At 42.6% G+C, this 25457-nt stretch overlaps 2 protein-coding genes across 4 annotated transcripts in view; both read left to right on the forward strand.

The window, feature by feature from the left end:
• cdh6 (cadherin 6) overlaps positions 1–17529 on the forward strand; it is a 71683-nt gene extending 54154 nt beyond the window's left edge. Inside the window, exons 10-13 of one of the 3 annotated variants that reach the window (XR_003270409.1) lie at positions 4432–4549; positions 7867–8118; positions 16315–17136; positions 17305–17529. Coding sequence is in view for 2 of the 3 variants with exons in the window: in XM_026150349.1 (XP_026006134.1) it covers positions 4432–4549; positions 7867–8118; positions 16315–16859 (915 nt within the window). In the remaining variant the exon portion in view is untranslated. Of the gene's footprint in view, positions 1–4431; positions 4550–7866; positions 8119–16314 lie in introns of all 3 variants that reach the window. The other 2 variants (XM_026150349.1, XM_026150347.1) reach the window with 2 other exon arrangements.
• LOC113010984 (protein FAM151A) overlaps positions 1–25457 on the forward strand; it is a 509869-nt gene that overhangs the window by 264741 nt on the left and 219671 nt on the right. The gene's annotated exons all lie outside the window — the stretch shown is intronic.

Below are 25457 nucleotides of genomic sequence, written 5' to 3' on the forward strand. Positions count from 1 at the left end.
GGCATGTTGTATGACACTAGCTCAGTGTGGACCGGCCTCCCAAACCTCTCAGAGGTTGTGCTAGTCTGCCCAGAGCAGGTGGCACTGTACTTATGTGTAGTGATAGGCTTTTATGAGTAAATTGCAGGACATGAAAAGTTCCAGAAAGGCTAGACTGAGCACATAATCCCCTTTTAGCATAAAACAGAAGAGCACTGTGATTGCATGAAGTCAGCTTTTATTATGACAGCAACATTTAACTGGGTTTGATCAGTAAACATGGATAATTATAAGTAATAACTTGTTTGGAAGCACTGGTGTCCCCAACCACCACACTAACTTTAGCATTTAGTATAGACTTAGTATGTTTTCTCAACAAAAACAATGAAATTGAATGTTTTATGCAGCACTAGATGTAACTGTACTACTACACTCAACATGATTTATCACACAGTGTGTGTATCAAATGTATTAGCGATTAAAGTGTGATAGCTTAAAAGTGCACGTAAGGCGTGTGCACATTTCTGCAGCTGAGAAACTGAGCACTGGGGTTCTTCTTTAAGCTCATGTGCCATATTGTACATCTAACATCACACAAGAGTTAACAGGGTCACAAATCTGTATGTGCCCACACACACACACACACACACACACACACACACACACACACACACACACACACACACACACACACACATTAAGTATAACACAACAAATCTAGATCCAAGTCTCCCACAAAGTTGATTCTGTTCATCTGGACGTTTTTAGTGGAAGAAATGTTTTGTAACTCATTGAAGTGACGTCTTCAGTCTCAGCTGACTGCAGGTTTCCAACCTTATAAACAGGACATTTGTATAATGACTGAAACCAGCACCACTAAGGAACAATGGGCTGGGAGGTCATTTTAACCCACTTTGGTAAAGACTGCCTAACGCTAGTACGTGAGTACAAGCAAACAGCTTGGCTGGCTACAGGAGCCGCCTGAGATTCAGCCTCACATACAGAAGATGCAGGATTTACTCCTACAAGTCTGCAAATGAGCTCATCAGTTAAGAGCATCCGAGCAACTAAAATCCTCCAGATTTTGCTGCCGCTGGTCCTCTTACAACTCTGGGGTTCTGCCATACTTTCGTCCTTTAATCTCTCAGCCTATTCATCTGTCCATCAGTGTTAATCATTGATTTTTGTTCCACACAGAACCTCCAGTGCTTCCCTCAGACTCTTTGCTGTATTTGTTGCACTTGTGCATGTTTGCAGTACTGCCACTAATCTGTATTAAACCCTTTAATCTCTCAGCTAGTAATTCTCATTCAAGAAAATAAGACTAGTTAAACAAAATACTTACATGCAGTCACAATAACTAACTGCACCTGTGGATGAACAGCAGTTACCCAGGACCAACACATATGGGTACACACGTGTGTGTGTATATAGCTTTATGCAATAAGACTACACGCCTTTGGAGTGGGAGTCGTGGGTTCCACTCCCCACCAGGGCGTCTGTATGCCCCAGTCCCAAGTGTGATGGGAGAAGGATCGTTGGTGTCAGCGGAACTGAAAGATGGTCTTGGTAACTGGCTACGGCAGATCCATGTTTCAAGCTTGGCCATGATCCTGAGTGAAGTAACCTCTGAGAATCTACTAGATGATGTGAATGCAGCACCGAGACTAACCAGCTTATCTAACAAGTGAAAGAGACATCGATTCACTGATCTACAGCAAGGACATTGGAATGTCATTCAGATTGGAGAAGTATAGTCAGATGGTAACGAAGAGAGGAAAGGTAGTCAGAACTGAGGGGATCGAACTACCAAAGGCAACAGTGCAGACATCGAGGACAGCTACAAGTACCTGGGAATCCCACAGGCAAACGGGAACCACCAAGAGGTCGCTAGGAAAGCTGCAGCCACCAAGTACAACCATTAATCTGTATTAAAGCCTTTAATCTCTCTGCTAGTATTTCTCATTTAACAAAATAAGACTAGTTAAAGAAAAATACACACATAAATACACACATCTCTCAGCTGACTCCTCAGGACCTGCCTGACCTGCAGAGGGTCAGGCAGGTCCTGAGGAGTCATCTGAACGGTAAGAACAAGATCCAGGCTACCAACACCTACACACTGCCCATGATCAGGTACCCTGCTGGGATAATAAGCTGGCCAAAGGTGGAGATAGAAGCCGCTGACATCAAGATGAGGAAGATCCTTACCATGCATGGAGGGTTTCACCCCAAGTCCAGCACCCTGAGGCTGTACGGTAAGCGGAAGGAAGGGGGCCGGGGACTGGTGAGTGTCAGCACCACAGTCCAGGATGAGACAACGAACATCCAAGAATACATTGGGAAGATGGCCCCAACTGACCGAGTGCTCAGTGAATACCTCAGGCAGCAGAAACCAAAGAATGACGAGGAAGAGGAGAAACCATCATGGAAGGACAGGCCCCTGCATGTATGCACCACCGGCAGATAGAGGAGGTGACTGATATCCAGAAATCCTACCAGTGGCTGCACAAAGCTGGACTGAAAGACAGCACAGAGGCACTAATCATGGCAGCACAAGAACAAGCTCTGAGTACAAGATCCATAGAGGCTGGGGTCTATCACACCAGGCAAGACCCCAGGTGCAGGCTGTGTAAAGATGCCCCAGAGACAATCCAGCACATAACAGCAGGGTGCAAGATGCTAGCAGGCAAGGCATACATGGAACGCCATAACCAAGTGGCCGGCATAGTGTACAGGAACATCTGTGCCGAGTATAACCTGGAAGTCCCGAGGTCAAAATGGGAGATGCCCCAAGGGTGGTGGAGAATGACCGAGCTAAGATCCTGTGGGACTTCCAGATACAGACGGACAAAATGGTGGTGGCTAACCAACCGGACATAGTGGTGGTAGACAAACAGAAGAAGACGGCCGTAGTGATCGATGTAGCGGTTCCGAATGACAGCAATATCAGGAAGAAGGAACACGAGAAGCTGGAGAAATACCAAGGGCTCAGAGAAGAGCTCGAGAGGATGTGGAGGGTGAAGGTAACGGTGGTCCCCGTGGTAATCGGAGCACTAGGTGCGGTGACTCCCAAGCTAGGCGAGTGGCTCCAGCAGATCCCGGGAACAACATCGGAGATCTCTGTCCAGAAGAGCGCAGTCCTGGGAACAGCTAAGATACTGCAGGACCCTCAAGCTCCCAGGCCTCTGGTAGAGGACCCGAGCTTGAAGGATAAACCGCCCGCAGGGTGGAGAGGGGAATTTTTAAAAATACATTTGTATATCTTGGTCTTGTTTTGTTTGGTCCATACAAGCCAATGATACAATAGCACTTAGTTTAAAGAGCAGGCAGTTCACCCACACGTTAAAGGTTATTTGACAGAATTATTATTACATGCACAGCATTTTTATCCCACATTATAAGACCATATGATTCTAAGCTTGTAACAGCTACAAGCTTAGAATCATTTATAGAAACAAATTATCTATCTGCCCTGCTAGAACATTGTATATCTGGAAGTTTAAGACAATATAGACCCTTCCATTCAGTGAGGTCTCCTTTTCACACAGAAGTAACAGAACTCTCTATTTCACTATTAGTATATTAACATGTTATATGTTCATTCAGTATGTTAAACCCACAGCACACGTTATACTCATAGTTTTTGAATTGGTTTCAGCCTGAAATTCATCGAAACTGCATGAAGCTGTGTCGGCTTCTGTTGCCTTACACCGATTCTCCACCCAAAATCTATCTTTGGAGTATGAAACTCTCCGACCCTGCAGACTTGAAAGGTAGCTGTGGAACGTTGGTGTCATGCTGCTACACAGTGAACAGCAGCTGTTCACAGATTGATTTCAGCTACAATGGATGTCAACAGTGGCAAGTGTACACTGTTGGATAAAACATATCAAAACCAAGAAAGGTCTCAGATTACAGCTGTAGAATAATCTCCTCTCTTCATTGAAATTCTCCACATGAAATTTCCCACTCGTGGGACTAATAAAGGTATCTTATCTTAAACTCGGTGTGATCCTACATTTGTTGTTTTCCTAACATAAAGTTAAATACTCTGCTTTTGTGTCCTGCTGTTACATTTTCAAAGCAGGAAGCAGGTATGTAGCTACATTTGAATATAAATTGGTGAGTAAAGACATTAGAATACCAAAAAGAAAACAGCTTACTTCCAAAGAAGGAAAGGTTCATTAGTGCTGCTGTTAAAGTGTAAAGCAGCAGCAAAAGTCTAAATGGAGGTATCAAGTATTTGTTTTATTTGTTGTGTGTGATTCGGTAAGCTAACCACTGTTTCCTGTTCTTTTTCAAAGTGCTGTTTAATCGACTGCTGTTGCTGACAGAGATATTGATGTAGCACAGGCAGCAATGAGCCTGATCTATCTAAGCTGCTCACTTTGGCAGCTTTACAGACTCCACCATGATGCTCGTGTTGATCAATGTTGATGTCTCTGGCAGCGGATCCAGACAGTGAGTGCTGTTGATGCTGATGAGCCATCATCCGGACACAAGTTTGCCTTTAGTCTGGCTCCAGAGGAGACTCACCACAGAAATTTCAGCGTCAGAGACAATGGAGGTAGGTGATCTGACACAATTATTCAAACTTGATTCTTGGGTATTATTTACTTAAATTGCATGAAACAAAAACTAAACCAAAATATTTTAGTAATGTAGGAAAAAATGCATAAAAACAATTTAAACGAATACAATGATATTTTTGCCTTAACTTGTTACTGATGAAGCATTTCATTTTCTTATAACAGTTGAAACTGAGAGACATACAGTGTAGGGCTCCTTGGGTTAGCTGCTCAGTCTACACCAAGGACCAAATCATATTTGTTCTGATTACTGTTGAATCCACATTGCAATTATGTGAGTGCACCAAAGAGCTTTACTTGACATGCCCACATCTGCCTCTGCCTCGGCTTGAGATTGATGGTAGCTGGGTGAGCATCTATCAATGCAGCACAGGTTGATTGATGTTAATCGTAGATATACATTTGAAGAGATGCTGCTCTTCATTGCATGAACACAGCCACCACCAGGGGAGCCAACTCAGATAATGCACGTACAGCTGTTGAAGCAGAGGTCTATACTGACTTCATCATAACTTACTGCATTTTAAACCAGTGTTTAAATGGTTTGACTTATAACTAGGGCTGGGTATCGTCACTGATTTCTAGAATCGATTCAATTCCGATTCACAAGGTCCCGAATCGATTCGATCCACGATTCGATTTAATTCGATTTAATTCGATTCGATTTAAATCTGGGATATTTTGACAGTCAGAAATATTATAATTCAGATCAGTACATTTACATATTTTTGTATCTATAAAAAGGAAGCTGACACACGCAAGACTTTATCAAAGGTGTGAGCGTCACAGCAGATGCCTTTGTGTCAAAGTAGCTGAAGATAAAACACAGAAAAACATGAAGGTGATTTTCCTGGCCTGGGATTTTATAAAAATATTCTGCAGTACATCAAAAACGAAAGAAAACCATTAATCAACATATGAACATCACCTCTGAAGTTACAGCGGTTTTATTAGACACACGGCTAAGCATTTTGCATTTTGAATAATATTAAAAAGTTTAAATTTATTCAGTATTGAACAGCAGAAATGAGGTTTTCTTTTCGGAAGAATGTAAAAGGGAAAAAAACAGCGGCCGACAGCGCTGTAAGCAACAGTAGACTTGTGCGTAACAAGCAAGCGAATAATGAAGAAAGCGAAACTGTTCTTGAAGTACAGAGAGAGAGAGAGAGAGAGCTGTGCATCGCGGTGGAAGCAAAACAGTAAAAGTCAGAGTGAATACATGACGATGTTTATGTGAATCTTCTTTTGCTGCTGGTTCGGTCAATATTGTTTGGAGAGAGATCAAACTAACAGCTTTAGAATCGGCGCATAAAGGGCGTGAACACAAAGCGCGGACCCGCCGACACATCAGAATCAGCAAGCTGTCGGCTTTCAGCCCCGACCGTGTCCTTGCCGTCGGGTGAGAAAGGCGACATCTCACTGATTCTGATCCGCGGGTCGCGCTGTGTGTTTAAGTCTATGTGCAGAATCCGTGTACCTGCTCTCATTTACTGTCTTAACTGTTTGGTGGTTCTTGAAATTTTGTGAGATGTCACCAGAGATTCTGGCATTTCGGGCAAAATAAATTTATATTAAAAAAATCGATTCAGGATTTTAATGAATCGATTCAGGATTTTAATGAATCGATTTTACGTTATCCAAGCCAGAATCGATTTTAATCGATGAATCGATTATAAAAACCCACCCCTACTTATAACCCTTTACTCTAAACCATAATTCAGTCAGGCAGCTCATACTTGAATTGTTTTTGGCAGAACACAATTAAAGTTTGGCACCTATCATTCACAGCTTTTGCAATACGCATACAAATTGTGAATAATTAAATACCCCCATGAGGGTAGAGATAGATATCAATGTGATGGAGAGGCCAGCACTGCAGGGAGAGGTGGGAAAATGTGCAGCTTAGATCAATGTGAAGTTTTTCTATCATTTTACACAAACGTTCTGATCAGATCAGATCTGCTGTCTGGTTTTGTACAATGAAACTTTTGACAGCAGTCTTTTTCGCAGCTGCATATTGAATAAATGAAATAAACAGAAGAGAAAGGACCAGTGAGGTTGACCTATATACAGGCAGCACACAAATGCTGGTTTTCCAGTGAGTACAGAGCTTGTATTTACAGTGAATAAAGGTGACAAACATGCTACTGCTCAAAAAGCTCTGAGCATGGTGTGGTCCAGTCTCGATGGCAATCGCTCCCAGAAATCGCACCAACGTCAGCTCACCACTTACCGTCTCGTGGAATCAGAAACTTTCACACAGGGACAAACAGGTGAATACACCTCCCAAAACTCCGAAGGCGATGCTAGATGAATGGGACCAACTGCTTACCCTCTGTGGATGGTAGGAGAGGAGGCTGGTAGCTGAGTGAGGTTTCGAAGGGGGAGAGGCCAGTGGCTGCTGAGGTCAGCAAGTTGTGGGCGTGTTCGACCCACGCCAACTGGGAGCTCCAGGGCTCCAGGTTTGGGGCAGGGATGATGGTCGTAGCAGGTGGGGAGTGTAGCCTCTTTCAGTGACCTACTCACGCAGTGAACACTACTGCCAGTTCATGTGCACATGTGTTTAGGGCACGCCCTGGGATCCTATCCCCACCAGTTGACTTCTTGATGTCGATGTTAAGCAGGTTCCACTTAACCCATTAAACCAGTGGCAGCACCTGTCAGATTCACTGGTAGGAGTGTGAGCGAAATAAAAGAAACAATAAAAGGTGAATCAAATGGACCATTACGGCAAGGCTGGGATGGTCAATTTGGTAAAGTAAATCCGTTGGGCATCTTTCTTTGCCTTTAGACAATAATTCTGATGCAAAAGAGCCAAACGGGACAGGCCAAAAAAAAAAAAAAAGGAGTGTGAGCGATAACGGATGGGTTGTTCAATTTGCATTTCATATTTTCTTGTGGCAGCAGTAATCCCTCCGCTCTGCAGCTTTTCTACAATGTCATATCATCATGTGGTCAGAGATTTTAAAAAAGTATTAAACACTTTTCTAAAAACAATAAAGAGTTATCTTATCTTAAAACAGTTCATCAGAGATATTTATTTAATTGTCAAACTTTTTGCACTATGATTATCTGTCCATCTGTCCCTATGTTATAGCTCCTTTGGCCGAAGTTGTAAAAGAGATTCCTGTCCATGCTTTGTTTCAACAGTGAGGGAGAACCTGTTAGTAATGCCTTGTTGCACTCACATTTCTCCTTGCACCCTGGTATCAGTGTTTTTTAACCTTGTATTGTGAGAGCACAGTGTCACGCTGCAGGCCATGCTGATCTTCTAACAGAACCTTCTCTAACTTAGACAACACTGCTGGCATCCTGACTGGCCGAGCCACCTATAGCCGCCTTCACAAGAGCGTCTACTTGGTTCCTGTGGTGATCACCGATGATGACTACCCCATGCAGAGCAGCACTGGCACACTTACTGTGAGGGTTTGTACCTGTGACCATGAAGGCAACATGGAGCTGTGTAAACCCGAAGCTCTGAGTAGCTCGCCTGGCCTCAGCACAGGAGCCCTCGTTGCCATCCTCCTCTGTGCCATCATACTCCTCTGTAAGTATGACTGGATATGCAAACAGATGTATATCCTGTATTTATATATCATAGTTGTACCATATCATACCATCTTAGTCCTTCCCCAAAGTGGAGGGCTGAGGAATTTTCAGTGACTTTGTTTACAGGAACACTCCGTGATTTCATCAGAACATTGAGATTGAGAGCAGGGGCAAACAAAAACCACTTACAGTTTTGGTGCAGACACAATTCTTTTCCCCGGAGACACCGTTCACTGTCCTTACAAGAAAACTCATAATGATCAGACGTTGTTGCTGTAAAGTTAATATAGTTCAAAGACAGACCACAAGGCGGCACTATCTGTGTCTAGATTAAGATGTGAAGAAGAAGCAGATATACAGGTATGAGAGCTAGAAAGTGGTGGTATACAGTTGTTCTTCCTGCAGGCTAAGAATAAATAAGAAAGGCATGTAGCAGACCATAAAATGACTCATTCTTCATAATTAAGGAGACAAACAAAACAAAACTGTGTTTGTTGCTGTAGCTCAGGAGACAGAGCAGGTCAAGTTTGGCGATTTGATCCTTGGCTGTCCAATCTACATGCCAAAATATCCTTGGGCAAAATACTGACTCCAACCTCATCAACTCCCATCAGAGTCTGAATGTTAGAGGAAACGCACTTACAGAGAAAAACATAAAAGTATGTGAATGAATGTGGGCGAAGTGAGAAGAACACACACTGGGCACTAGGGCTGGGTATCGTCACTGATTTCTAGAATCGATTCGATCCACGATTCGATTTGAATCTGGGAAATTTTGACAGTCAGAAATAATATAATTCAGATCAGTACATTTACATATTTTGGTATCTATAAGAAGGAAGCTGACACTTTCCAGACTTTATCAAAGGTGTGAGCATCACAGCGAGGCCTTTGTGTCAAAGTCGCTGAAGATAAAACACAGAAACACATGAAGGTGATTTTTCCTGTTCTGGATTTTATAAAAATATTCTGCAGTACATCAAAAATGAAAGAAAACCATTAATCAGCATATGAACGTTACCTCTGACGTTACAGCGGTTTGATTAGAGACACAGTGTTTTGCATTTTGCAAAGTTTAAGTTTGTTCAGTATTGAACAGCAGAAATTAGGTTTTCTTTTCGGAAGTATATAAAATAAAATAAAAAACCGTCGGCCCACAGCCTGTAAACAACAATAGACTTGTGCGTAACAAGCAAGCGAATAATGAAGAAAACAGATTTTTAGACGGGAAACTGTTGTTGAAGTGAGGGAGAGAGAGAGAGAGGGAGAGAGAGGGGGAGAGAGAGAGGGAGAGAGGGAGAGAGAGGGGGAGAGAGAGAGGGAGAGAGGGAGAGAGAGGGGGAGAGAGAGAGGGGAGAGGGAGAGAGAGGGGGAGAGAGAGAGGGGGAGAGAGGGAGGGGGAGAGAGAGACAGAGAGAGGGGGAGAGGGAGAGAGAGGGGGAGAGAGAGAGAGAGAGAGAGAGAGAGAGGGAGAGAGAGGGAGGGAGAGAGAGGGGGAGGGAGAGAGAGGGGGAGAGAGAGGGGGAGAGAGGGGGAGGGGGAGAGAGAGGGAGAGAGAGAGGGAGAGAGAGGGGGAGAGAGGGGGAGGGGAGAGAGAGGGAGAGAGAGGGAGAGGGGGAGAGAGAGGGAGAGAGAGAGGGAGGGAGGGAGAGAGAGAGGGAGGGAGAGAGAGAGGGAGAGAGAGGGGAGAGAGGGGGAGGGGGAGAGAGAGGGAGAGAGAGAGGGAGAGAGAGGGGGAGAGAGAGAGAGAGAGAGAGAGGGAGAGAGAGAGAGGGGGAGAGAGGGAGAGAGAGAGAGAGAGAGAGAGAGAGAGCGAGAGAGAGAGAGAGAGAGGGAGAGAGAGAGAGAGAGGGAGAGAGAGAGAGAGAGAGAGAGAGAGGGAGAGAGAGAGAGAGAGAGGGAGAGAGAGCTGTGCATGAAGTGTGATTTTATCCTGGTGGAAGCAAAGCAGTAAAAGTCAGAGTGAATTCATGACGATGTTTATGTGAAGCGTAGTTTGGATCTTCTTCTGCTGCTGGTTCGGTCAATATTGTTTGGAGAGAGATCAGACTAACAGCTTTAGAATCAGCGCATAAAGGGCGTGAACACAAAGCGCGGAGCCGCCGACGCATCAGAATCAGCGAGCTGTCGGCTTTCAGCCCCGACTGTGAGAAAGGCGACATCTCACTGATTCTGATCCGTGGGTTTTGTCTTTGTGCAGAATCCGTGTTCCTGCTCTCATTTACTGTCTTAGCTGTTTGGTGGTTGTTGAAATTTTGTGACGTTTCACCAGAGATTCTGGCATTTCGGGCAAAATAAATTTATATTAAAAAATCGATTCAGGATTTTAATGAATCGATTTTACGTTATCCAAGCCAGAATCGATTTTAATCGATAAATCGATTATAAAAACCCACCCTTACTGGGCACACTAGGGCACACTAAGGAGCGTACACAAATATCAAGGCTTGCTTCTATCCAAACTTCTAACCCACCACACATATAGTCGGTTTTTGTTGTCAGTCCATTTGCAGCACCTAGGCCCACTATAAAAATCTTTCACATTACAAGTGCATATAAAGTGATGATTAGGGCTGAAAATCGAGAAGTTCAATATCGATCTCACTATTGGTTCCATTTGCACTTGTGCTACAATCAGCTGATTTGAGTTCATGTGTAGGGTGAGGAAAACAGTGCTGCAGTCTGCAGCATGGATATGGACATTGTCATTTTGTGCAATAAAAATAAAAGTGCAATCACAACAACAACATGCTACACAACTCTGGCTTTTTGCAAGCACCTGCAGAGATAGCATGCTAAGGCTAAGCTAACCAAGAATCTAGAGCAGGGGTCGGCAACCTGCGGCTCCGGAGCCGCATACGGCTCTTTAGTGCTTATAGTGCGGCTCCGCGTGGTTTGGGAAAATAAATTAGAAGTATTTAGCTGAAGTGTATTTTATTTATATTAGTTCTTTTTTTAACTTGTAGTTCTAAATTGGAAGATTATTGTGATATTGAAATATAAAAATAAAATTATATTCTATTAGTTTTTCATCACTCAAAATAAGCGTCACACTCGCAGAAGCCAGTGTAGCCGCGGAAACGCCGTGCATTTATCGAGACTTTCAACCCCAGGTAGGCCAGTTATGCACCTTCGGATCCACATTATGTCAGCAGCTCCACCGCAAACTCTGTTAAAAACAAACACGCTCACGCCTCACAGACGACAGCTTACAGTCCTGCGTGAAGATGAAAGTACAGCCTCGACCTGCAGACGCTGTGCGCAGAGGTTCAGGAGCAGAAGTCCCATCTCTTTATTGACCACTTTTCATATGTGGTTGCTGTGCGCACACAGCTGGCGCTGCAGACCACGCCCCGCTACACACATTAACCTGGTAAAATACATATTTAGGCAGAATTTTGCGAATATCTATTTTTCATCTTTCAGCAGCATCGAGCTTTTTTCCCCAGTTATTTTTTAAAAGTCAGGTCAAGGCTCCAAAAGCCCAAAGGAGATATAAGGGCGGCTCACAACAGTTTTTGTTTCTGGATCATTTTAGTTCAGCTTTCCTTTTCTTATATTTCTTTAAGAGTTCAAAATGTGTTCATTACATAAATAAAATGTAATTTTCTCTGTAGCACTTCATGGATTTCATAAGCAACACACTTTAGTTGTTCACACAAAGCATAAAGGTAAAAAAAACAATATATACAGTGTTGTCTTCATTTTAGATGTCACAAAGTATTTGCAGCTGTCAGTGTTTTCTTTTGCGTGGAAACCAGCTCCAAATGGCTCTTTGGGTGCTAAAGGTTGCAGACCCCTGTGCTAGAGTGATGATAAAGCTAACAGGAATGAGTCACGGGTCAATTTAAAGTGACAAAAATGAAACAAAATAAACAAAAACTCCTCTGAAAACAGACAGCTACAACAATTAAAGAATGGTGAAAAAGCAGCTGGTGTTCATGGGAAAACTTTCAAAGACTTCAGAAAGCCTGGGGAACTGCTGCCAACCACCACCTTCAAAATGACTCAAGTCTTGCTCCTTGGAAGCCAGATTTTGCACAACCACACATCCTGAAACCCGCTTGTATGTTTCTTCTTATTCTTTGAGCTCCTTGAAAGAAATAGCACGAAACAAATCGTGATTATTGAGTAGAAATCTCCACACTACAGCTGAAAGGAACACCAGGCTTTATGTATAAAAGTGCCAATGACATTTATTGATTTAACTGGTCCCAGAACAGTGTTTCACATTGTTCTAGCCCAGGGGCGTCAAACTCAATTGCACAGGGGGCCAAAACTCAAGGCACACTTTAGGTCGGGGGCCAAACAAGATAAACATTTATTGAAGACACTAAAACTGTTTTTTAAACATACATATGAATAAAAACAGACAGGAATATTATTCCAGATTAAATAAACTTAAAAAAAACAACTTTAAATATCCTGTCAAAATTATGCAAGTTAGAATTATGAACATGCTGCCAAAACCCCCAGAAAAAGTAAATGAAAGCAAACACAAGGTTGGAGCCGCATGTAGACGGAGCTGGGCGTTGCTGCAGGAGTGGAGCTAATAAACTGTGCGGTCATTCAGTGTCGTGCTTTCCCTGAGTGCATCATTACACTGCAGCTGCATCTGAATCTGCACAGGTGCAGCTCAGCAAAGTGCGCTGACTTGGTTCAACATTACTTGGCAACAGGGGAAGTGAGGCAGGCTGCACTGGTGCATTAGTGACAGCTTGAAACGCCTTCACCGCATCATACATGTTCATGAACTGACAGGTTTCCTTGCTGAGCTCAAAAACTCTATTGAGAACTTTTATCCCAACTCAGCCAGCGGAGCTCTGCATGAAGGAATGTGGGCAAACTCTGAATCTATTTCCCACATAAAAGACTGAAACTGACGGTGACTTAAACTTTTAGCTCAGATAAAATGTACGGTCTGCGTCACGGTGACCATTACATGCTCCATTTTTAGGACCACACAGCCTTTCCTGGTGTGTGATGCGGTGATATGCTGATAACTCACCGGTACATTTCTCCTGCATCTTTACTCGCATCCTGCTGACTACTTTTTTCACCGCACAGCACCGGCGCTCCATCTGTTGTAAGTCCAACAAGTTTGTCCCAGGACAGTTTCACGTCGTTACACTTTGACATGTTTTAAAAAATGTATTTTCCTGTCGTTGTCCCGTGCATCGATTTAATGTTCAATATTTCCTCTCCACGGATGAAGATGGCCAGCTGTGCAGTGTCCATCATGTCTACTTTCATCCACAGCAAGAGAGTATGCAGTGAAGTTTTTGCTTCTTTCACACAACTGTGTTCTTAAATCAGTGACCGTCTCACAAACCCGATCAGCAATCGTATTTCTGCTCAGGCTCACATTTGCCTAAATCTGCATTTTGTCTGGACGGAAGACGTCACACAGCTTCATCCTGCAGCTCTTCAGAGCGGTACCGGGCTCATTTGGCTCCTCTGCTACAATAAAACTTGCTTTCACAACAGCTTCAGTTTGTGATTTTGCTCTGATGACAAACGTCTGCTGAAATGTTAGATTCTACTTCCTGTAGTTTCTGCATTTAGGTTTTTCAGCTTATCCTGACGTTTTGTCTCGTAGTGCCGTCTTAAACTAAATTCCTTAACTACAGCCACATTAGCTCCACTAATAAGACGCAAGGTTTACCAGCATGTCTGTAAACATATATTCAGCCTCCCACTGGTGCTGAAAGGCTCTGCTTTCAGAATCAACTTTTCTCTCCACCATTGTAAGCGGCTAGCTTCGCAATCCGGTTGTTAAGTGATGACGTGATGAATCCTACTTCCGGGTCTAAAGTAGTCTGCGTTTAATATGGCTTTTGTGTTGTTAACATGTTTAATGTTTTGTATTTTCTTCTATTTGATCTCAAAAAGCTCCTAAAACAGTCAGTGATCACTGTTGACCTCCCTCGGCTTTTATTACCACTAATCATTTATTTAAGCTCAGTTTTTAAAACCTTAGGATGTAACTACAGCCCAGCCCATGCAGCAGTATATGAATGACTAACCTCGTATTGTGGATGGATTATCTCAGTTGTTCTCCTGGCTGAAGTTTGGTCCTTTTACAGCATCCTGCCATGCGATTACATTTGTTCCTGACCACCGAGAACACTCACGTTAACTTTTATCGAGTGGAAAAAAAGTTAGCTTGTTTATATTATGCTAACATAGCTGTGTCGCTAGCGGTCACGTAGCACATCATTATATATCAGCTAGCCAAACTTCAGTAACCCTACAAACGTCACTGCTGTTTAGTTTTCTGTCTTCATTTATGCTGGAAGTGATAACAGAGCTGTATGTTTGAATTTGTTTCCAAAACCCTGCAGTCAGGACATGCTATATTGTATTCAGATAGAAGCTAGCGAGCTAACTCCCTGCTAACTTCTAACTCCGTTAAATGTCATAAATTCCGTTTTCATGGATGCCTGGATGTTAAACTCAATTGTTACACCTGGTAGAGCAGAACGCTGATCATTTTATTAAAGATGAAAGACTTTAGACAGTTTTTCAACTCTCAGTAATGCCATAGTGATCGTTTGATATATGGACCTGCAGCGGAGTTTAGGTCCAGACACGGCTAGTGACGTCAGACTGAACAACCAGATAACAGAAGTTTGACTTGATTGAGGTGGGAATGTTCCCAGTTAGCCTAGCGGTCAGCAAGGAGGCTGCAGTGCTGCATTATGGGATCTGTAGTTTGTATATTATTAGCGCCTCATATCGCCGGGCCATGCATAACAATAACAGTACATCTATATAAAATGATCTCGCGGGCCGGATATAAATGTACGCCGGGCTTGGATGTGGCCCGCGGGCCTTGACTTTGACACATGTGTTCTAGCCCATTTTAACTCTGTGTGAATGATGACAGGTATATCCTGTTTAACTGCTCACTTCCTTGTTTAAATCACACCCAGTGTTGGGAAGGTTACTTTTAAAATGTATTCCATTACAGAATACAGATTACATGCCCCAAAATGTATTCTGTAACGTATTCCGTTACGTTACTCAATGACAGTAACGTATTCTGAATACTTTGGATTACTTAATATATTATCATGCTTTTTACAACAACGTGAATGTACTATTGCTGTGTGATTTATTACTATTACTGAAGGTCCGCGACTCCGAACTGTAGTAAAGGGACCTCTGACTAATAGGGCGGGTCCCTGTCGGCTCGTAGCCGAAAAATAGCTTTACTTTGTTGTGTGGGTCAACTTTTCTTGCAAGAGACAGAGAGAGGCGTTGAAAGATTGCTCCAGAGTTTTCCGGAGGAAAACACGAACACGGTGTACAGTCGAGTCTTAATAGCTTACTTACAGCTGGGCTCGTCAGGCACTCTTCTTGGCTGCAGTGGTTATTATTATATTTACATGCTTCCAGCTCCCGTTTTTTCTCAATGACAACTCGTACCTTTCCACTCCCCTTTTTCTCCCTCCTCGCGCTCACAGACCCATAACGTGTATGGCAGTCCATTCTCCCTGCAGCACGGACTACACTGCCCATGATGCTGCATTCTTTAGAGCTATGCTTGTAGCATTCTGCCTGTTAGCTTAGCACAACAACAACAACAACGAAAAGGCCTCTCTCACCCAGGAAGCACACAGTCGCAGAGAGAGAGAGAGCGTCGCCATGTAACCATGGCAACCGTAACGCTGCCGCCTGGAACAACAGAACGTAGCTGTCAAACCAAACCCAAACAGTCCTGACCCGCGACAATATGAAACAGGAAAGTACCGCAGTGCAATCCATTTATTTCAACAAAGTAACTGTATTCTGAATACCACCTTTTTAAACGGTAACTGTAACGGAATACAGTTACTCATATTTTGTATTCTAAATACGTAACGGCGGTACATGTATTCCGTTACTCCCCAACACTGATCACATCCAACTGCTTTAGGACTGTGAGAGGCAACAGGGTGCCTACCACATAACAGAGTCTGATTTTACCAGTAGATAAAGGGCTTCATTTGTTCCCAGATCTCAGCAACTATTGTGAACAATGTTCATCATAGGGCATAACAAAGAAACACAAAGTGACCAAAAATGAGATCATTTAATTAAGCAGCAGTGGTCCTTATATCTGTTATCTATGGTGGCTGGTTGTTTAAATTCATGCTCCACTGGGACACGATTATAATCTAATCCTGCATCGTTGTTCTCTTTTCTACAGTGGTTGTGGTTCTATTCACAGCATTAAGACACCAAAGGAAGCAGGAACCTCTTATTAACTCCAAAGAAGATGTCAGGGACAACGTGGTTAGCTACAATGATGAGGGTGGTGGCGAGGAGGACACCCAGGCTTTTGATATTGGCGCCCTGCGACACCCAGCTGCTGCAGCTGCCTCTGATGAGGGTGCTAAACAGAGGCGTGACATCATCCCTACTGATACTCTGCTGTATCCAACAACTCGCCACCCTGCCCCAGCTCCCTCCAGCCTGCTTATGCCTCCAATACGCATGGCTGCACGTGATAATGGGGATGTATGCGAGTTCATCAACCAGAGAGTGATGGAGAATGACTATAGCCCCACAGCGCCACCGTACGACTCACTGGCCACGTATGCCTATGAAGGAGTGGGGTCAGTAGCCGAGTCGCTCAGTTCGCTGGGCTCGGCTTCATCCGAGGCTGAACAGGACTACAACTACCTGAGTGACTGGGGGCCCCGTTTCAGGAAACTAGCTGACCTGTACGAGGCTGAGGACAGTGACTTCTAACAGCTACACCATCTGTGTCAAAGATGAGTTCAGGTGACATTTAGACCATTGCAGATCTGAGGATAGCAACATTCAAGCTACTAAACTGAGAGAGCTGCCTCTTAAAATTGCTTTAAGAAAATATGAGCACTTGAGCACACATAGACTTCATATAGAACCCAACAGATGTGCTGGTAGGTGCGAATGCCTATAAATAAAATTTGAGATCACCAGCTAAGCTTTGATCTGTCCTCACTGCACACCCGTCCAGAAACAGTTTACCAAGTCATTTTCAAAGGTGATAAAAGTCTTAAATCTCTATTTTTGGAATCTTATGTAGAAATGTTAATCAACTATCACAACGGTGAAGCCCAAATATCTTCAGCTCTAATCATAGGAAACTTTCAAAGACTCGTGGCAGGCCTAAATGAGGTTTGAGTTCTTTTGCTTTCATTCTTTCTTTCAGCTAAGTGCCCTTCTGCTGCCCTGCAAACAGAACAGTGGACGCCTGTTGGCTGGCTGAGAATGGAGGGGTCGACTTACTCTTACATGATTGTTTGTCTTTTTTGCTTTCTTGTTCTGGTGGCAGAACTGTGGTTGAACTCATTATACTGGAACTATAATCAGTTGCGTCTTTAATTTCTCCAGAGTCTTTTCCTATTACAAAATACAAGTTTATATAACAAAAACAGTTGTCGAGTAATGTTTTCTTTGACAGTATGCTTTATAGTTTCCATCATGTACATGGAGAGTCCATGCCTTCACAGCAGGGGTGTCACTCTTCATGCCGCGATGGAGAGAATGATTGAAATCAAACAAAGCTGCATTCACCATATTTTACATGTAATGTTAAACATCAAATCTCCAGGAAAATAATCATAAAGTATGGCTACAGACAGGTGCGTTCAGCAGTCCTGTACATCTCTCTCAGGAGCTGGTGAAGACTCGGACACTCTTAACATCAAGACACAGTTGAACATAAACCCTGCGTCACCAACTGTATGCTAACACATCCACCATACCAAGAACACTGTAAATAAGATGCCTTGTCCAGTGTGTAGGATACAGGGGAATCTGTTGTCAGAGATGTGAGTGCAGAATGCAAAAATGTGTTTGCATCAGTATAATGTAAAAATATTGATACAAATAGAGAACATAGACAAAGACCTCTTAAATACTCTAGAATTCTGCTTGTGTGATGATCTAGAATGAATGCTGCTGTACAGCACCATAGTGCCGGGGTTACTAATACATGCTCATACGAGTAACCCTATGGTTACGAGTAACTATGGTGCTGTAACCCAGAACTCTTCAGCGTTTTTTTCCTGGAGACTTCCATCACGTTTCGATCAACGACTGTAGAAGGTTTCGATATTCACTGGTGATCACAGCGACAGCAGCCGCTCCTCTGCAGCCTGTATTTGGATTTTAGCCACAAAGCAAACAATAGTAGAAAATCTATAACAGCAGCCTCCTGCAAGCTTCACCTTTAACCACCTCAACCAGATGGAAGTGTCCGACTAACATCTAGTTACCATTTGAAAGCATGTACCAGAAGGAAGCGTGTTGATGTAAATTCTTAACGAACCCATTAGCATGCATTAGCAGAATGCTATTGATTTTGAACAAAAATCACTTATAAGAGTAATGAAAGTACGTGAGTCATTCTGATGTGAACAGAGAATTTAAAATGGGGGCTAATATTTAGAATCAGAGGTAAATAGCAAATTACGCTCCAATTAGTTTCATTGAGAACCATGTTGGGAGCTCCTGCTTCTGCACCCTGACTGAGCTGAAGCCAGTTTCTGTAAAGTGGAACAATCAGGAACTCAAGACTCCAACTTTTCTTTACATGGGCTAAAACAGCAGGGAAACAGCCTTACAGTAACATCAAGAAATTCAACGTAAGTATTTAGCTTGTCACCAAAGTGTCAATGAGACAGCACAAATGAAGGAATTTCACTTTACAGGGTTTGTTAGACTTGTATTCAAATCAATGGTAACAAACTGTTCCAGGTGAATTTGGTTCAAAGGTGAAAAGCAGCCCTGCTTCAGTCAACAAAGCCCTCGTGGGTTTTTTGGTGACTGGTTACCTTGTTTTCAGTTTCATATCTGTTGTCGTCTCCTCTGTAGTTCATAGTTTGATTATGATCAAAATGTTTTTGCCCAAAGGTCTTGTGGCACAGATTTCACCCACTGGTTTTTGTGGATGAGAAAAAGGAAACCAGTTTGCCTCCTTCACTGGTTTATCTGCTTGCTTCTTCAGCTTTTGTTTTTAAATGCTGTAATTAATAGGGGTGCAACGATACACAAAATTCACGGTTCGGTTCGATACAAAAAAATGTTCATGCCTTTTTAATTTGTCATTTATTACAATTATAAATATATATTTTAACTCAAACGTACAGTTTTTAAATTTAATGTTGCTGAAACAACAAAATAATTAAAAAAAATAAATCTATCTGATTGAGGAATCCCTCATCTTTGGAAAAGAGAGTTTATTACAGAGAAATGGCTCTTTCAAAATAAAAGCTGTACTATACGCTTCTTCTGGGCTATATTCTCAGCAGCATATTAAACATATCAGGTCCCCATGAGGAGAATCCTGTGCTAACGGCTGTCTAAATGACTCGGGTAAAGTTTGCAGCATGCGTGCTTGTTGTTTTTGTCTGCTTCCACTTGTCTTTGCACTTGGATGCTGTCGGAGTAAATGTGCAGTCATATTCGTTGTGTTCCCACTAGTGCTGTCAGCGTTAATCTGAAATGACGTTAATGCCACAATACGGCAAATCTCCGTTAACGAGCTACTGCGGATCGCCCCGTGCGTGGGGCTGGACGGCCAACAAGCTAACAAGCTAACTGCGCTAACACACTAGTTCCCACCCATGTAATTGAGCATTGCGTGGCACATCCAACATACTGTTTTACTTTAGTCCATGACTCGCTTACCTTCAGGGTCATACGTCACATGAAAACCAAAATAATTCCAAACGCCAGATCTGAATGAGGGTGGGGGAGGTTCAGTTTGCCATGTTGCAACGAGCTTAGCTTCTGTCTTGCTAGCTTGCGCTGCACTCAGTGGATCTGCGTTCGACTTATCCGCCTAGGCTGCACTGTCGAACGCAGATCCACTGAGCTCTCAACACAGACAGCATCGTCAGAAGAAAAGTTGATAAAATAAATTAAACATTTTGTATTGTTCGATACATATGCGTACCGAACCGAAAGCACTGTATCGAACGGTTCAATATCGATACGAGTATCGTTGCACCCCTAGTAATTAAGTAAAACTGGGGCAGTGAATTTGTCATTAGCACTAATTAATGAAGCTGAAGGTGAAATCACAACCGCCAACCTCAGTGATACATGTCATGATTTTATATCAGGGGTTTTGTATTGTGTGTCTCACTAAAAGTATTAGTTTGTTCCCGCTGTGTTTCGTGACCCTGCTCTGAAGGCTTAAAACGAAAATGTCCACTTGTTTTTCCTTTGGCTCCGTATATTTACAGGACACGATGATGATATTCTGAGAAGGGAAAAACCTCAAACGCCACCCAGCTTCACTGTCTGAAACTCACTGTGGGCAGTCTACTCTCTGTATACGATGATGTTTTACTGCTTTTTTAATTTGATGAAAATAAACTTTTGTATTGAAGCTTTGGTCTCTGTCTTACACTCCAGTAATTTCGATGCATGATTACTACAGTCGTTTTACTAAACACTGCTCTAATGCAACAGGAAAGTCCTGCTGCAGACATTTCTTCCAAAACATTTCTTCTGGAAAGCAGGACAGCCGCCGTAAGCGGAGAGTCACACCTCAGTGTTTGGACAATTATGACATTTTTGTATTCAGATTTTGAATAAAAGTGGCTGTAACTCCTGAACAGTTTATGCAATACTTTTGTTAGACTTCCTAAATTTAAGCTGAAAGTCTGTACTTTATATATTCTTTAAAATCCACTGAGGTTATCATCAACTTATGGACGGACTCTGCAATGTTTATAAAAAGTGATTCTAATGAGCATGGATATCAGGAAAGTGATCAGACTCGGATGTAGTGATGGGAGATTTGCTACAGTTTAATGGTGCACAGAGCGCTGTTTCAGGAAGGATGTTCAACAGAGTGGCTTTATTTTAAGCTCTGAGCTGATGAACTCTGAGGACAGCTGGGCTCTGTACGATGAGGCAAGTTCAACCCACCCAGGTTATCTGTTAGCTGTTTCCACAGGAAAAGGAGGCATGGAAACTTTAGGATGTTTCTGGAACTTTTAATTAACTTTTTCTTGTCGCTTCTACAGGCGGTTAAAATGTTCTTGCAACCTGAAGTGTAAACCGCGGTAAAACCCAAACGTCCCACGAATGCACAACACAAGCACTTTACCCTCCTGACAGGGAAACAGAATGGCACGTACCACCTAAATAAATCTGCCATTTCTAAAAGCATATTGGAAAAAGCAGTTACCTTATTTTAACAGCTGAGTGTAACAGAGAGCTTGTGCTACGTCTTTGACCTTTTCACTTTCGCAGAAACAAGAGCAAGCCCAGCTTGCTCTTGTTTTCTTCCCACGCACAGCGGACACTAATGTTTTTGTCACTTTTTATGGAATCAAACTCAAAGTAAGGTCAGTACTTCCACGCTTTAAACGCTGCACGCTCATACTCTCTCCCACAATCGATATATGATCCACTGTTGATCTGCACACAGCTGTTGTCACGAACGTCGCGCTCGCTTACGTCACTGTCGTGAGACATTCTCGCAAAAAAAATCATGGTTTTAGTAACGCAGTAACGCAGCGTTCCTACGGGAAGTAACGGTAATCTAATTACCGTTTTTGCAATAGTAATCCCTCACTTTACTCGTTACCTGAAAAAAGTAATCAGATTACAGTAACGCTTTACAAGTAACATGTTACTGCCCATCTCTGGTCACATCTCACTTTGTGACTGGGCTCCCACATCTGGGTAAAGGAGGTCCCCATCAGCAGCTCAGCTGGGGTCAGACCTGTGGCTGTAGGAAAACAGTAAAGTTTCTGTTCTAGTAAAAATGTTCCTCCACCTTTTTTCACAGTGTCTCCACTGCACCATTCTGCCATTGGAAGCAGGCAGGATGTGCTACATCAGTCGGACATCAGTCGTGCCTGGACCGTGATGTTTGGCACGATGTGATCTTCCAGACATTTTGAATGTCAGTCCACAAACAGGAGGAACATGTGTGTCATGTGTAGGAGGTGAGGACCCAGAGCAGACAGTCAGGCAGGTTTGCCTTAAACAGAGAATGAGCCGATTTAATGAAGCTGATGACCAGTACACAAACAACACAGAATAAAAAAGGAAAACTGAAAACTTGATACTGCGAGACATGAGGCCAGTTAAAAAATTCCTGATCCATTTATACATTTTTCCTTTAATACCAATCTGATGCAGCTTGATCAGGAGTCCTTCTTTCCACATCATCACTCTGAGTTACTCTTACTATCAGGATTGTTTGTTAATATGGGTCCTGGGCCCTCGATTTTATTCTATTTTATTGTTTTTCTTAGGTTTTGCTGCTCGTAACTTTGTGCTGTCCACTTTCTGCCATGGCCAAACTCTTTTCCATGTGTGGGACTCATAAAGGTTCATCTTATCTTGTGCTGTGAATCAAGTCAGTTCAATTCAATTCAAATGTTATTTTTAAAATGCCAAACCACAACGAGTTGCCTCCAGGTGCTTTATTTTGTACGATAAAGCTCCGAGAATAATGCAGAGAAAACCCCAACAATCAGACCAAGCACGTGATGACAATAAACTCTGTTTAACAGGAAAAACCTCCACCAGGATCATCTGCTGCGGCCAGTTTGTGGGTGACGGGAGGAACACAAGATAAAAGACTCACTGTGGAAGAGAGACAGAGGTTAATAAGAAATGGTTTAATGCACAGTGTTGTATAAACACAGAGTGAGTAAAAACAGTGAGGCTTTGATGCTGTGCCATTTCATGACGTTGGAACAGCTGGATCTCCAGTTTTTACCATGGATGTGTTATTGTAAACTCATGACAGCACCATAAAACAAACAGCATCTCTTACTGGTCTTGCCATTTTGTCATTGTGAAGACCGAAAAAGTAAACACTGGTGTTTTTAATTTTACTGAGGAAAATCCTCAGCATAGTCTTTGCACCAGGTGATACAAGTGCACTTGCAGTATTCTCACTAGAACTCAAAATAGAGTACCGTAACATCATGTTATCATTAGAGATGGCCCGATACCACTTTATGTCTGATACTGATACCGATAAATTTGGATATCTGCCGATACCGATATGAATCTGATATAGTGTATTCTTTGATCAATAAAATAGTTTTTTTTTAAAATATCTTGCTGTTTTTGTATAAGTTCATAATCAAGTTAAAAAAAACAAAAAAAACTAAAGCTGTTCTGTTAAACCTGTATGCAAAAAATACACTGCACCTAAAATATTTCATAGTTCAACAACACTGATCAATCTAATAAACTTAAACCTGCTCCATCCTCCCTATTCTGGTATTTTGAAGAGTACTTAGCAGAAATATTAAGCAACCTAACTAATAGGGTTGCAAACTCCCAGCAAAAAGAAAAAAAGGGAACCACGCCCCACCCTCCACCTCATGATGCTTAATCGACGTAATCAACTTTAATTTAATGTATGTGCAAAAAAATTGGACAGAAATCAATTATTTTTCTACAATAATTAAATAGATTCAATATCTTCGTTCAACAGGATTGCAGACTGCACAGATGATACCCAAAGGAAAAAGTACTATAGCTTACTAAGTTAAAAATTTGATTTAATAGTTCTGATATATAATAATGGATTTCTATACATTTTATATCAGATTAAAACTTTGGTTGTAAGATTCAGATAATTATTTATTAAAAGCTCGACATGAGAGTAAGAAAGAAAAGTATGTCTTTGTGCTCCCCTTTCCCTGTTCATGCCCTATCGGCCCCCCTGGCTAAACTTTGCTAGATCCGCCCCTGCACAGTTACCAGCCTTCAGCTACGTAGAAAAAGATCCTGGTGTAGAAATTAATATTAAATAAATTCTAACAGCAGGGGCCCGTTCTTCGTACCTCGCTAAGTAAGTTAGCTGGATTAGATTGTTGACGATTTCGCGTGATCTTGGATCGTTCGGTTCCCCGAAGCTCATCCGGGACTTGCTGTCATAGCAACAGAGCCGTAAGCGTAAACCTGCTCGGGAGCAGGTTTACTTTATGTAAACAGGATTAGATCGCGGCCACGCAGGTATGTCCGCTTCATTTATACGAAAGCAACAGCGATATTCCACCACTGTTTCACCATAAATAAATAACATCAATGTAACTAAAGATAATGCAGCACTTGATCCTTTTATTGATTTCACACAGATACATACAGGTCATTTCCTAAAAAAGGGAAATGTACTATTAACATTCTATTACATGTATGTGATTATTACAGATGTAATTCATATTTCAGAGTAGTAATTGTAAATTACTTCGTGTAATCAAGATGAGAGACCACGGCTATAAAAGCGAAGGTGGATTTGGGAAGTCTGTCGCAGCCATGTCCTGTCCGTATACGCGACCAACCCATTGAGGAAGGTGCAAGATTGATAAGGAGAGTTCTCAGAATTCAGCGTATATTGCGGGACAGACAGGATCCTTTAGCTCAGCGCGACAGTGTGCTCATAGAGAGATATCGATATTCCCGTGAGGGTATTATTTACTTAACCAACTTGTTGACGAGGGGGTGCAGGACCACCACCTGTCTTTTGTTCCTCTGCCCTTTTCTTGGTTGCTGTTATGAACAAACTAACAGAGTATTACAGGCCAGTATTACCTTGCCAAGAGGCGCAAAGCAATCTAAGAGATAAATATTACCATTCTGTAGAATACTCCTGTATTCCACTTTTACTTGTTCCCATGTTCTTGTGGGTCCTGTTGTGGCTCTAATGTGAAAGGGGATATAATATAACATATTATAATATAATATAATGCCATATGATATTGGACAATATAGTGTCATATGATAGATCTACCCTACCGCCTACTGGTGTTGGCCAGAGGGGCCGATGGCGCGATATGGCAGCCTGGCTACAACCGTAGCTGCCTCCACCAGTGTGTGAATGTGGGAGTGAATGAATAGTGGTATCGTAAAGCGCTTTGGGTGCCTTGGAAAGCGCTATATAAATCCAATCCATTATTATTATTATTATTAAATTACCTACGAGTTTGATTTGTCAGCAACTTTCTGCCAGCCCTCTCTCCTTGCTTTTGCAGCCTTTGCAGTGTTCTCTTGCGTTTTAATTAAACTCTGAAACTCCTGAAATCCCTCACTCATGAGTTCTTGCTCTGCTGCCGGAAAATACCGAGCACGCCCCTTCGACATTTTCGCCGACCAATCAGAGGGTTGCCGATCAATGTTTCTACTATCGATGCGTAGCCCCTTTTACGACACCCAGTGATGTCACATTCCTGCGTCCAGCTGTAGTAATCGTCAACAGCAGGTGTGTTCGGGGAACCGGATTAGCGAGCTCACGGTTAGCGCGATGATTTGATCTTGGATGTGTCATTTGATCTTGGATGTAGTAAGCGACGTACGAAGAACGGGCCCCAGCTT

This window comes from Astatotilapia calliptera, chromosome 18, assembly GCF_900246225.1.
Source record: "Astatotilapia calliptera chromosome 18, fAstCal1.2, whole genome shotgun sequence".
NCBI lineage: Eukaryota > Metazoa > Chordata > Actinopteri > Cichliformes > Cichlidae > Astatotilapia > Astatotilapia calliptera.